This window comes from Priapulus caudatus, unplaced genomic scaffold (genome assembly GCF_000485595.1).
Source record: "Priapulus caudatus unplaced genomic scaffold, Priapulus_caudatus-5.0.1 Scaffold302, whole genome shotgun sequence".
In the NCBI taxonomy this organism is placed as follows: domain Eukaryota; kingdom Metazoa; phylum Priapulida; class Priapulimorpha; order Priapulimorphida; family Priapulidae; genus Priapulus; species Priapulus caudatus.
In genome coordinates, this window is record NW_014577363.1 from 292,798 (window position 1) to 305,361 (window position 12,564).

Sequence of the window (12,564 nt, forward strand, 5' to 3'; positions counted from 1 at the left end):
TATTTCGACCTCTATTACTAATTTATTAAATGCATACAATAATGTAACCCACCGAGAGGGCCATAATCTGGTATTGTGTATAAAGCTGTACTAATCCAAAATCCCAACAGTCACTTTTAGGCTGGGAGAAAATTCAAGCTAGCATGTGATTGCTCGAATATATTCGAGTATTCAGTTGCAATATTTAGCAGCATATAGTTCCTGCACGAGCAGTTGTAGTTGTACCATGCTATCAATGACTGATCGGTTAACACCGTTACTGATGATATTGCTAGCTGATTGTTCCGAAACCATGCACTTTTTCATTTTTGCCAGTTTGCTTTAAATTCACAGATTATGATTAACAGCTAAATAGAAATGATCACTAGTTGATGGCAATATCGGCAATTGTTATCATTCAAAATTCACTATCGATTTATTAATATTGAACGTGTACTATTTTAATTCATTGTTACATCTCTACAAGATACCTTCTTTATATGCTCTTGATCTCTACAAGTAAAATTTACAAGCAGAAGATAGTAATTTCTATGCTGGGCCTGTTTATTGCTAACACAATTGTATTTGATCAGTAAATCCCCAGTGGATTTAGTTATACTTATAAGGCATGCTATTTTGGATTTAGGGTTCAATGGGCATCGGACATCAACCAGGACGCTGGCTTCCAACAAGTCAGCAAACCCCTCTGAGTACAGGGGAGGGTCCACCTCTTCCCCCATGGTCAACCAGTCAATCCCTACTCCCTCCTCTTATGCAAGAGTGTGAACAAACAATGCAGCAACAACAGCAGCAGCTGGACTCTTATAAGGTAGGTAAACGAGCGAGCTACATCTACATCATTTAAATTGTATTTCTATTATAGTACGTGTAATCGCATATGATATAAGTTTATAACTATAATGGTCTCCAGACTTCATAGAGTATAAAGTTTGTGTGTATGATACAAACGTTCCATGACATTCACCCTGTTATATCAGGAACAAGTTCATGTTGGTTAGAGCTTGTTTGTGTAATTTTATATTTCATAGAAATGCACAGTGCCTGCTAGACGTTTCTAGTGCAGTATATAGGTCATATGAAATCAGAATTAAATGTATTAGCTTTTCATTGTGTGTAATATTACCCCCAAAAAAATTAATAATAATACTGCTAATAAAAATAATAATGGAATTTATGTTTGCAGGTTGAGATGAGAGAACTGAAGACGCAACTGGGACGCCTAATAAGTGAGAACCAGAGGTTGACCAAAGAACTGAAGGAAAGTGTTCAGTCGCAGTTGAACATGGTGGAAAACCGGTTGCCTAGCAACGAACAGGAGCAGCTCATATCTCAGCTGAGACAGCAGCTGCTGCAGGCAAAACAGGTACGTCATTAAACTTGATTTGTTAAACTTTGTGTTCACCTTTGGAAAAACGGCACAGTTATGCACCTGACACAGATGTAGTTGTAGTCGATTCAGTGCCACGTTGTGCTAAATTCAATGAAACAATGGTGAGCTAGTAAATTTAAACGGAAGAAACAATCACCCGCATGAAACTCCTCCACTGTCGCTCGCTCACGCCTCCAGGACAAGGAGTCATCGGTAGTGATGTGGCAGTCAGCTCTACAGGAGGTACATAGACTGGACACTGAACTGCAGCAGGCTAGGGACAACCCTGACCTGCGGCAGTTGCAGGCTCACACTGCACAAGTAGAGGCACAGTACATGAACAGGGCACATGTTGCGCAGGCTGAGGTTGAAGGTCTCACGCAGCAGTTGAAGTAAGTTATTCGCAATCCTCGGCTAAAAGATCCGCACACCATCGCTGTGACAATGAGTCACGTGATATGTTGGCAAATGCGAAAATTTCTAGCATCTGTCTTGTGTCTTGATTTCCCACCTCACACACCCGGCGTATTGTGTATTAGCTTCTACTGTTAGATGTTTATTGCTCTCATTTCCACCAGGAGATGCTTTGTATTCTGTAGGCATTTCTATCATGAAGCATTCGCTTCTACCAACTAAATGTGTAGTGCTGTCCTCTCTATCAGGAGATGCTATGTACACTGTATGTGCCCTCCCGTCGCTGCCCGTCCTTCCTTGAGCTATGTTTACTCTATGGAAAAGTCGATAAGTTGATTAGTTGAAAAGTTTAGCAGCTCGTCAACTCTTCAACAAAAAGTTGATTGTGTAAACCCAGCTTTAGTTCAGGCTGGCAGTCGATGCTCGGTACTCTGTCAGCATCTCTGTGCATACCTCTGCTTTCAGGCAAAGTCGTGTGGAGCTGGAGGGTTCTGGCATTCAGGTGCGGGACCTGCGACGGACACTGGAGGCACTGCGCGATGAGGTCGTATGGAAGGAGCGCGAGGCGAGCGGCGCCACGCAGAGGGAGCGTGCGTGCGAGGCAGATGCTCGCGAGCTGCAAGCACACGCGCACGAGCTGGAGACACAGCTCACCGGTAAACACAATGTACTGTGTCCGATTTGAGCTCAAGTTGGATGAGTTACGCGTAGTAAATCGTAGGTATTATAAGGCTAGTAAATGACGAATTTCCCTTGTTTATTGGAGTCACACTCCTTCCCTTTATCTACTCCTGATGATATGTACTAAACTAAAAATGTACCTTGTTAAGGCTATAGATTGCAAGTAAATTTTGGACAAGTAAAACCAAAATTCGGACAAGTAAAAATTGCTTCTTGTTGCCCGACAGGACAACCAGATCTGAAAATAAGCATCGAGGCCTGCAATCAAATGTGGTGTACATTAAATAGCGGAAGCGGATACTCTGCCGTATACGGTTAAATATCCACTGCCTTACAAATTACACATGCGTCTAAACAGAAGAATTGCTCCAACCTGTGATTGGAGGATAAAAATAGAATTGGTGATGTTTCCTTTTCATTTTGCATACCCCGCCGCATACGCTATTATGCTATGACCGGTAGGAAAGTATACTAACTATCATATGGCGCAAACGATTTGAGTTACATTTCTATAAATTCTAGCTATTATAGTCTAGACACGCCTTATAGCTATGATCCCTGTGAGTCTTGTTTATTGATGGGCAATTAGCTTAATTAATTAGCAAATATGTACGCACGGTATAGCTCATACTCGAGTCATAGGCTAAATGCCAAAATGAAAACAAAATGTCACAAATTCTATTTTTATCCTCCAATCACAAGTCGGAGCAATTCCTCTGTTTAGACGCATGTCAAATTACAGCTGATGGGGTCTATGTCCCCCAGGGTACTATCGGAGGGTACCCTGGGTACGGTTTGATATATCGGAAAGTACCTCGGGGTAATATACGATATGTCGCTGCGTACCCTGCATTGTCCCACCGTACCCTGACTTTCAGCTAACTGATGTCGTAATACACACAGCTTGTTGGCAGGAAACGCGCCGCTTTATGCGCCCGTTCCTTGTTTCCGGTCTGTTCCCAGAAAATATTCGTTTCAGTATTTGCATTTCGTCTGGAAATTGTATGTATCACAGTGTAATTATGCAACATGCAGGTTGATAGCACTGCTGTACCCATTGGTGGTGTACATTTGGAAAGATTTCTCTCAGATCATGAATGTTGAAAGAAGGAAAAAGAAAAATATAGTCAAACATAGCGTACATTTTTACTGGATTGCGATGTTTTGAGGTTTCTTCTATGTGATGTGGTAACTTGACAGAGTGCATATATTACGAATACGACATCAGTTGGCTGAAAGTCAGGGTACGGTGGGACAATGCAGGGTACGCAGCGACATATCGTAGAGTACCCCGAAGTACTTTCCGATATATCAAACCGTACCCAGGGAACCCTCCGATATAGCTCTAGAACTATAGTATAGCCCTCCGCTCTGCCGCAGGGCTATAGAACATACTATGCCAATTTCCAGGGAGTAAGCAAAGACAACTTTTTTGCGGTTAATAACTTCTTCGGTATGCCAAATAAAGCACATTCTCTGTCGCACAAATGTCTTAAGTTACTATAAACACTAAACTTAAACCGCAAACTAACGCTTAAATGTTGTACTTGCTATATTACTCGTCGACGAAGATTGTTTACCAACTTGTAACCGCCATTTTTCGCTAGTGAGCGGGCACAATGTATTTCCAAGTGGAGGGGTGGGCAAGTTGCACGCGGTTGCAAACCGCGCTAGTGCTGCACAACGAAAAATGGCAATTTGTAACCGCGTGCAACCTGCCCACCCCTCCACTTGGAAATACATTGTGCCCGCTCACTAGCGCGACTAGCGAAAAATGGCGGTTACAAGTTGGTAAATAATCTTCGTCGACGAATAATATAGCAAGTACAACATTTAAGCGTTAATTTGCGGTTTAATTTTAGTGTTTATAGTAACTTAAGACATTTGTGCGGCAGAGAATGTGTTTTATTTGGCATACCAAAGAAGTTATTAACCGCAAAAAAATTGTCTTTGCTTACTACCTGGAAATTGCCATAGTATGTTTTATAGCCCTGCGGTGGAGCGGAGGGCTAAAGTTCTAGAGCTATATCGGAGGGTACCCTGGCCTGGGGGACATAGACCCTATCACTATCAGTATCACTATCACTATCAGCCAAATTACAGGACGGACATCGATATTACGTCATTATGCTCATACCCACTTAGTTAATGACTCGTTGGCACGTTACGCCACTTGGCACCTAAATTTTTTATATGGCTAATACAATAAGGCACAAATATTTAGATTTAGTTTAATGCAGCTCCTTGCTTCCTCAGTGGTGTAGGAGTGATCATATCTGATGACATAACTCAATCATTTTGGCTTTTCATTTTGCATCGCCGGTGATCGCGCATGTTGTGTTGATAGGTACCTCCCGAGCAGATCAGAGATGTGGCGACTAGTGAGTAGTGGCCACTTTGGTGGCCACTGCCACTGGCTAGTTTATTCCCGTTTTCATGATTATATAACAAAATAATGTTTGAATAGGATAGTAAAAAACATATACCTGCCATATAATATTCGTGCTCTTGTTTACCGGAAGAAAACGCTCTTCCACTCCTACTCCACTGTACTAAGCGACATATCTTTGTGTGACACTTGTTTATGACGTTAGTTACACAACGATGGCGGTGTTTCCAAAGTGCTGTAGCCAAAGATAAAGTAGATCGTACATAAAAATGATGATACATGGTTGTATTCAAGAGCTCCCAGTCATGGGAATTAAATATTAAGACGGGGTATTAAGAATGCAGGTATAGTACGAGATTCTGTGGGTGCAGCTAAGATTCCAGTAGCAGAAAGTGAGAAACCTAAACATAACATAGTCATGACTCATAGTCATGACTAGCTCTAGCCTCTAACCTCTAGTACTATAGCCTGCGTTCATTAACTGAACAGGCCTGCGGCAGTTAATGAACGCGGGCTATAGTACTAGAGCTAACTCATGACGAGAGGGTCTATGTCCCCCAGGGTACTGCCGAACCGTACCCTGGGTACGGTCCGGTATACCGGAACCGTGAACGTACGGTACTCTGGTACCGGCACCGTACCTCACCTTTACTCACTAACGAGTCTACGGTGAGTCGCCTACGCCTACTCCCTAACCCTAAGCCTAAGCCTAACCCTAACCCTATCCTAACCCTAACCATATCAAATACTGAAATGGTTACCAGGGTACCGTTCCGTACCCGGCCAGTGTACGTTCCGGCAGTACCCTGGGGTACATAGACCCTATGAGTATGTGCCATAGTCATAGACATAGTCATACTCTACGACTACAGTCTACAGTAAATATACTCCGTGTATTTATTTATTTTGCATATACAAAGTACAGTATACATGGTAGCGTAGATACTAAAGCGAATTGTTAGTGTTATAGGCAGATCATTAGATACGTTGATGAGTTTCGTACAGTATTATGTGTGCAAGATCAGTATACTATTACAGTGGTAGAAATTAAGGCAAAGAAAAACAAAGATGGTACCACAGGACAATCTATTTGAAATTTAGAGGTCCTCCTAAATTCAAATTGTTATCTAAAAGTAATGCGGCATGCAAGCGTAAGAAAAGATTTTACAATGGTGCATAAATGGTTTATATTTATTCACCCTAACAATGAGTATCAACGATACAGTATTATTTATTTCACTGTTAATAGTATTGGCTGTAAAAAGTTGTTTCAGTAGATTTAGTTAACCAAATAACACCGGAATATAGTAAATTAGTATGTCTCAAATATTCTCTAAGAAGCAACACTTCTTTTATTTAATACAGTTAACATTCCTTCAGTCCAAGCAGTTAATTTCAAGCGACTATAAGCCTCTTGGCAAACACTCCTCATGTCCATTCTTATCTAAATATTTGTTCATCTACTCTTCAACATGAAATCCTCAACTATCCTTGGAATATTGGCTACGTGGAACTTCAAAGAAAATTACCGTAAATGGGACCAAATATTCAAAGGTCCATTGTACCATGACTTTTGAAATCTGATGGTTACTCTTGATTATTTGATGGCCGCCGGACCAGTCGGACCTTCGCTTATTTCGACCCGCTGTAATTACTAATTTATTAAATTGCAGCAACAATTGTAACCCACCGAGTAACGGCCAAATCTGGTAATTGTGTATAAAGCTTGTTACTAATCCAAAATCCCAACAAGTCACTTTTAGGCTTGGGAGAAAATTCAAGTAGCATGTGTGCGCTCGAATATATTCGAGTATTCAGTTATGCAAAATATTTAGCAGCAGTAGTAGTTCCTGCACGAGCAGTGTAGTTGTACCATGGCTATCAATGACTGATCGTTAAGCAACCGTTATTTGATTGATATTGCTAGTGATTGTTCCGAAACCATTGCACTTTTTCATTTTGCCAGTTTCTGCTTTTAAAATTCACAGATTTTATGATTAACAGTCTATATAGAAATGTATCACTAGTTGCATTGGCAATACGGAATTGTTTATCATATCAAAATTCACTATCGTGATTTTGATGCTTTAGAGAACCATTAATATTGAACGTGTACTATTTTAATTTCATTGTTTACATCTCTACACACGATACCTTCTTTATATGGCTCTTGATCTTCATAACAAGTACAAATTTACAGGCAGAAAGATAGTAATTCTATGCCTGGGCTGTTTATGCTACCACAATTGTATTTGGCCATCCAGTTAAATCCCAGTGGATTTAGCCCTTTATACCTTATAAGGCATGCCTACATTTTGGATTTAGGCCGTTCAATGGGCATTCGGACCCATCAACCGGCAGGAAGCTTGGCTCCAATAAGTCAGCAAAACCGCCTCGTGAGTAGCAGGGAGGGGTCCACCTCTTCCCCATGGTCAACAGTCAATCCCTACTCCCTCCTCTTATGCAAGAGTGTGAACAAACAATGCGGCAACAACAGCAGCAGCTGGACTCTTATAAGGTAGGTAACGCGCGAGCTACATCTACATCATTTTAAATTGTATTTCTATTATAGTACGTGTAATCGCATATAACTATAATGGTCTCCAGACTTCATAGAGTATAAAGTTTGTGTGTATGATACAAACGTTCGCCATGACATTCACCCTGTTATATCAGAACAAGTTCATGTGGTTAAAGCTTGTTTGTGTAATTTTATATTTCATAGAAATGCCACCAGTGCCTGCTAGACGTTTCTAGTGCAGTATATAGGTCATATGAAATCAGAAATTAAATGTATTAGCTTTTCATTGTGTGTAATATTACTCCCAAAAAATTAATAATAATACTGCTAATAAAAATAATATGGAATTTATGTTTGCGAGTTGAGATGAGAGAACTGAAGAACGCAACTGGGACGCCTAATAAGTGGAACCAGAGGTTGACCAAAGAACTGAAGGAAAGTGTTCAGTCGGCAGTGAATATGGTGGAAAAGCGCGGTTGCCTAGCAATGAACCAGGAGCAGCTCATATCTCAGCTGAGACAGCAGCTGCTGCAGGGCAAAAACAGGTACGTCATTAAACATTGATTTGTTAAACTTTGTGTTCACCTTTGGAAAAACGGCACAGTTTATCCTCCTTACAACTGATGTAGCTGTAGTCGATTCAGTGCCAAGTTGTGCTAAATTCAATGAATACAATGGTAGCTAGTAAAATTTAAATGGAAGAAACAATCACCCACATGAAACTCCTCCACTGTCGCTCACGCCTCCAGGACAAGGAGTCGTCGATAGAGATGTGGCAGTCAGCTCTTCAGGAGGTACATAGACTGGACACTGAACTGCAGCAGGCTAGGGACAACCCTGACCTGCGGCAGTTGCAGGCTCACACTGCACAAGTAGAAGCACAGTACATGAACAGGGCACATGTTGCACAGGGCTGAGGTTGAAGGTCTCAAGCGGCAGTTTGAAGTAAGTTATTCGCATACTCGCTAAAGATCCGCACCCATCGCTGTGACAATGAGTCACGTGATATGTTGGCAAATGCGAAAATTTCTAGCATCTGTCTTGTGTCTTGATTTCCCACCTCACACATCCGGCATATTGTGTATTAGCTTCTAGTTAGATGTTTATTGCTCTCACTGTCACCAGGAGATGCTTTGTATTTTGTAGGCATTTCTATCATGAAGCATTAGCTCCTACCACTAAATGTTTAGTGCTGTCCTCTCTATCAGGAGATGCAATGTACACTGTATGTGCCCTCCCGTCGCTGCCCGTCCTTCCTTGAGCTATGTTTATTACTCTATGGAAAAGTCGATAAGTGATTAGTTGAAAAGTTTAGCAGCTCGTCAACTCTTCAACAAAAAGTTGATTGTGTAAACCCAGCTTTAGTTCAGGCTGGCAGTCGATGCTGCGGTACTCTGTCAGCATCTCTGTGCATACCTCTGCTTTTCAGGCAAATGTCGTGTGAGCTGGAGGGTTCTGGCATTCAGGTGCGGGACCTGCGACGGACACTGGCAGGCACTGCGCATGAGGTCGTATGGAAGGAGCGCGAGGCGAGCGGGGCCACGCAGAGGAGCGTGCTATGCGAGCGATGCTCGCGAGACTGCAAGCACACGCGCACGAGCTGGAGACACAGCTCACCGGTAAACACCTCCTCCTCCTCCATCCTTCTCCATCCTCCTCCACGTATCACCGGTAAACACTCTCCTCCTCCTCCGTCCTCCTCCTCCCATCCTCCTCCACGTATCACCGGTAAACATTCCCTCTCCTCAAGCCTCATTCATCCTCCTCCTCCATCCTCCTCCATCTTCCCCCATCCTCCTCCTCCTATTCTCCCATCCTCCTCTGTCTTCCTCCTCCCATCCTCCTCCTCCCATCCTCCTCCTCTTATCCTCCTTAAATCTTCCTCCATCCTCCTCAATCCTCCTCCTCCAATCCTCCTCCCATCCTCCCCGTCCTCCTCCCCCCATCCTCCCCGTCTTCTCTCTCATCCTCCTCTCATCCTCCCCCGTCATCCTCCCTCTCATTCTCCCCCATCCTCTTCCACTCCTCCTCCCATCTTCTCCTTCATCCTCCTCTCGTACTCCTTCATCCTCCCCCGTCATCCTCCTCCATCTTCCCCCGTCCTCCTCCAATCCTCCCCCGTCCTCCTCTCATCTTCTCTCATCCTCCTCCCATCCTCCTCAATCCTCCTCCATCCTCCTCCAAGTTCCCAACTTTGAGGATACCCATAATAGATATCCATGTGTGGATAGAGTGGTTGTATTCTGAGTGCCGCACTGATTGCTGGCGGCTTTGTAAAGCTTCGTTAACGTGGCAACATGGCACATCGATGGTAGTTTCAGTTGAAGTAATTTAATGCATGTCATAGGAAATTGTGAACAGGCTGCACGGTTAATCGTCAAAGTAGTTCTGGAACAGGTTGTGATTTAGCTTTCATTATGACGACCTCATATCAAGACATGTTTCAGAGTGGGGCAGATAACGTGTGTGTGACTTTTCGATTTAGATTCGCAGGATGAGCTGGATAGGATGAGAGCGGGGCGAGGGGAGAGCGATAAGACTGCAGCTAACCTCCAGGCTCGACTGACAGAGTTGGAGAAACGAGAGCATGACTCCATCAGACAGGTCAGAGACAGTGTGCAGCTAGTGGAGACAGCCGTCCTCGAACGAGACCAGGTACGTAATGTTACCTCGAGGGGGGCGCTCCGCATGCATCCTCAGCCAAACCTATATAGGACGATTTGTGTATAGCTTGTTATATAAACGTACTCTCTTTTATGGCTCTTAAGCCCATTAAACACGCGTATTTTGTGCCAATATTTGCTCATGCAAAATGTTGGACAAAATAGAGCACTGCACAAGTTAACGCTAATCTTTACACATATATTGCGTGTAAGCACAAATATCTGCACACATTCAACTCATAGAGCGTATTTATGAAGTTTTGGAATGTCCCGGTCTAACAAAGGCAACAATATTCCATTGCGAAGTTTTGTTAAGTTTACCATCGATTGGCCGGCGTCTTGTCTAATTTTCAGGCACTCGTGAGAGAGAAGCAGCAGCAGGCCGAAGTTGATCGACTAAAGGAGGCACTCACACAACTCGTGGAGGAAGCTGGTGTACGCACGAAGCAGGAGGTAACGAGGCCCTGGTATATCAAATCATTCCACATTGCCATAAGTAGATATGTATATCAGTGTATGTATCGCATTCAAGTCCTATAATTTGCACTCGTCATATTGATAAAATATTGCTAAAAAACGTAGTGGTGCAGCAAATATGTTTGATAGTACATAATTGTCCTGCAGTAAGTAAAGCTATTCAGTTACATATTTCAGGTGGATGCCATTAGGAAGCAGTGCAATGAGAATATAGGTAGACTTATGGAGGAGATACAGGCACTGGAGCTGGTAAATACAAGCACACATTCTTATAAAAAAAATTGCATAGATGTTCATTTGAACAATTCAAATGTAGGAACGTTTTTTTTGCAGCGGTAGGTAGATGGTTCTCATGCAGTAGTACATAACAGTGTCTGTGTGTGTGTGTGTTTCAGGATAACAGCGAGAAGCAAGCACAGTTGGACAGAGCCGTAAGAGAGAGGCGATCAGTTGAGGCTGAACTGGAGAAGGTTTGTCTACCTCCATCATCGCTCGTGTTTCACTTGCCATTAATTTATCACGAAGCAGAATCAGCGAGCAGATTTGTTCAAGCAATTGTCGCATTAATCACCGATTATTACCTATTAAAATTACATTAAAATTTTCTAATTGTGATTATATTAGGATTGAAATAATCTTTTAAATTATTGCATGACACTAATTGGTTTGAACGTAATCTTAAATCAGTTTGCGAATTTTAAAGTCTTCAATTAGGGATGAGAGATGGAAAGACGAGTTTGTATTTTTGCGCTAGGTGTACCAGGAGGGCAGCGGTCAAGCAAGTCTAGCAAGCGTTGACGAATTGTATAATCGGATATCACTCGCGCAGAAGGCGAAAGATGAAGCCTACATGAAGCTGGAAAGCTTAAAGAACCGCTTCAGCAAGCTGGAGTCCAGGTCTGCACATCCTATTGCATGTTTTCAGTCACTTCATTGACAACTTTTGGGGAATTAACCTAAATAATTGTTTAACTATCGCACCTATCTTTCTGTTGTCTGTTCATCTCCCTACTGTCTGTTGTCTGTTCATCTCCCTACTGTCTGTTGTCTGATTCAATCTCCCTAACTGTCTGTGTCTGTCATCTCCCTACTGTCTGGTTGGTCTGTTCATCCTCGCCTACATCGTCTGTTGTCTGTTACATTCTCCCCTAACTGTCTGTTGTCTGTTCATCTCCCTACTAGTCGTTGTCTGTTTCATTCCCTACTGTCCTGTTGTCTGTTCAATCTCGCGCCTACGTGTCTGTTGTCTGTTCATACTCGCGCGTACTGTCTGTTGTCCCTGCCTCATCTCCCATACTGTCTGTTGTCTGTTCATCTCCCTACTGTCTGTTGTCTGTTCATCTCTCTACTGTCTGTTGTCTGTTCATCTTCCAACTGTCTGTTGTCTCTTCATCTCTTAACTGTCTGTTGTCTGTCATCTCCGCTACTGTCTGTTGTCTGTGTATGGCCATGCATCGTGAGATGGATCCATGAGTGGCATGATCCGATCATTGCATGCGGATCAGTGAGGAGTCCTGCATGTGTGTTCCCAGCAGCTACAACCACGTTGTCTCGTTTGTATAGTTACCAGCAGGAGAAGAGACAAGGCGGGCTGGTGCTGGGGCAGGCACGAGAGCGGGTGGACACGCTGACCACACAGCTGCAGCTGGTCAGCGAAGAGCGGCTGAAGCTGGCCGCTGGACAGACATCCCTGCAGCGCCGTGTCCAGGATGCGGTCAAGGACGCACAGGCAGCCGCCCGGAAGATGACCACCAGTGTGAGATGTCCACCGCTTTTGTCAGCGTGGTCATGATTCGGCCATTATTTATTAAATTATTATTTTTTTTATTTTTTTATTATTTATTTATCTATTCCTACATTTTCAGTGGAATGTAGAATATTTCTGGTCTGTAGAATATTCTGGTCTGTAGAATATTTCTGTTTGCTTCCGAGTAAGTATAGTGGCATGTGTACAACTACTGTAACTAGTTGGATTGTGCTATTGTTGCTTATTGCAGGTGGCTGCAGCTGAGGAGAAGTACGAGATGAAAGTGAGTGAGACGGATGCTAG

At 43.0% G+C, this 12,564-nt stretch overlaps 1 protein-coding gene and 1 long non-coding RNA gene across 2 annotated transcripts in view; one reads left to right on the forward strand and one right to left on the reverse strand.

The window, feature by feature from the left end:
* LOC106808753 overlaps positions 1-4,810 on the reverse strand; it is a 6,822-nt gene extending 2,012 nt beyond the window's left edge. Inside the window, exon 1 of the long non-coding RNA XR_001393809.1 lies at positions 4,602-4,810. This is a non-coding gene — a long non-coding RNA (uncharacterized LOC106808753). The remainder of the gene's footprint in view (positions 1-4,601) is intronic.
* Positions 608-12,564, forward strand: part of LOC106808752 (sodium channel and clathrin linker 1-like) — a 14,897-nt gene continuing 2,940 nt past the window's right edge. The window contains exons 1-10 of the mRNA XM_014811596.1: positions 608-808; positions 1,184-1,363; positions 1,568-1,761; positions 2,249-2,439; positions 9,860-10,029; positions 10,392-10,490; positions 10,692-10,763; positions 10,910-10,984; positions 11,269-11,411; positions 12,078-12,270. Coding sequence (XP_014667082.1) covers positions 632-808; positions 1,184-1,363; positions 1,568-1,761; positions 2,249-2,439; positions 9,860-10,029; positions 10,392-10,490; positions 10,692-10,763; positions 10,910-10,984; positions 11,269-11,411; positions 12,078-12,270 — 1,494 coding nt within the window. The 5' untranslated portion in view covers positions 608-631. The remainder of the gene's footprint in view (positions 809-1,183; positions 1,364-1,567; positions 1,762-2,248; positions 2,440-9,859; positions 10,030-10,391; positions 10,491-10,691; positions 10,764-10,909; positions 10,985-11,268; positions 11,412-12,077; positions 12,271-12,564) is intronic.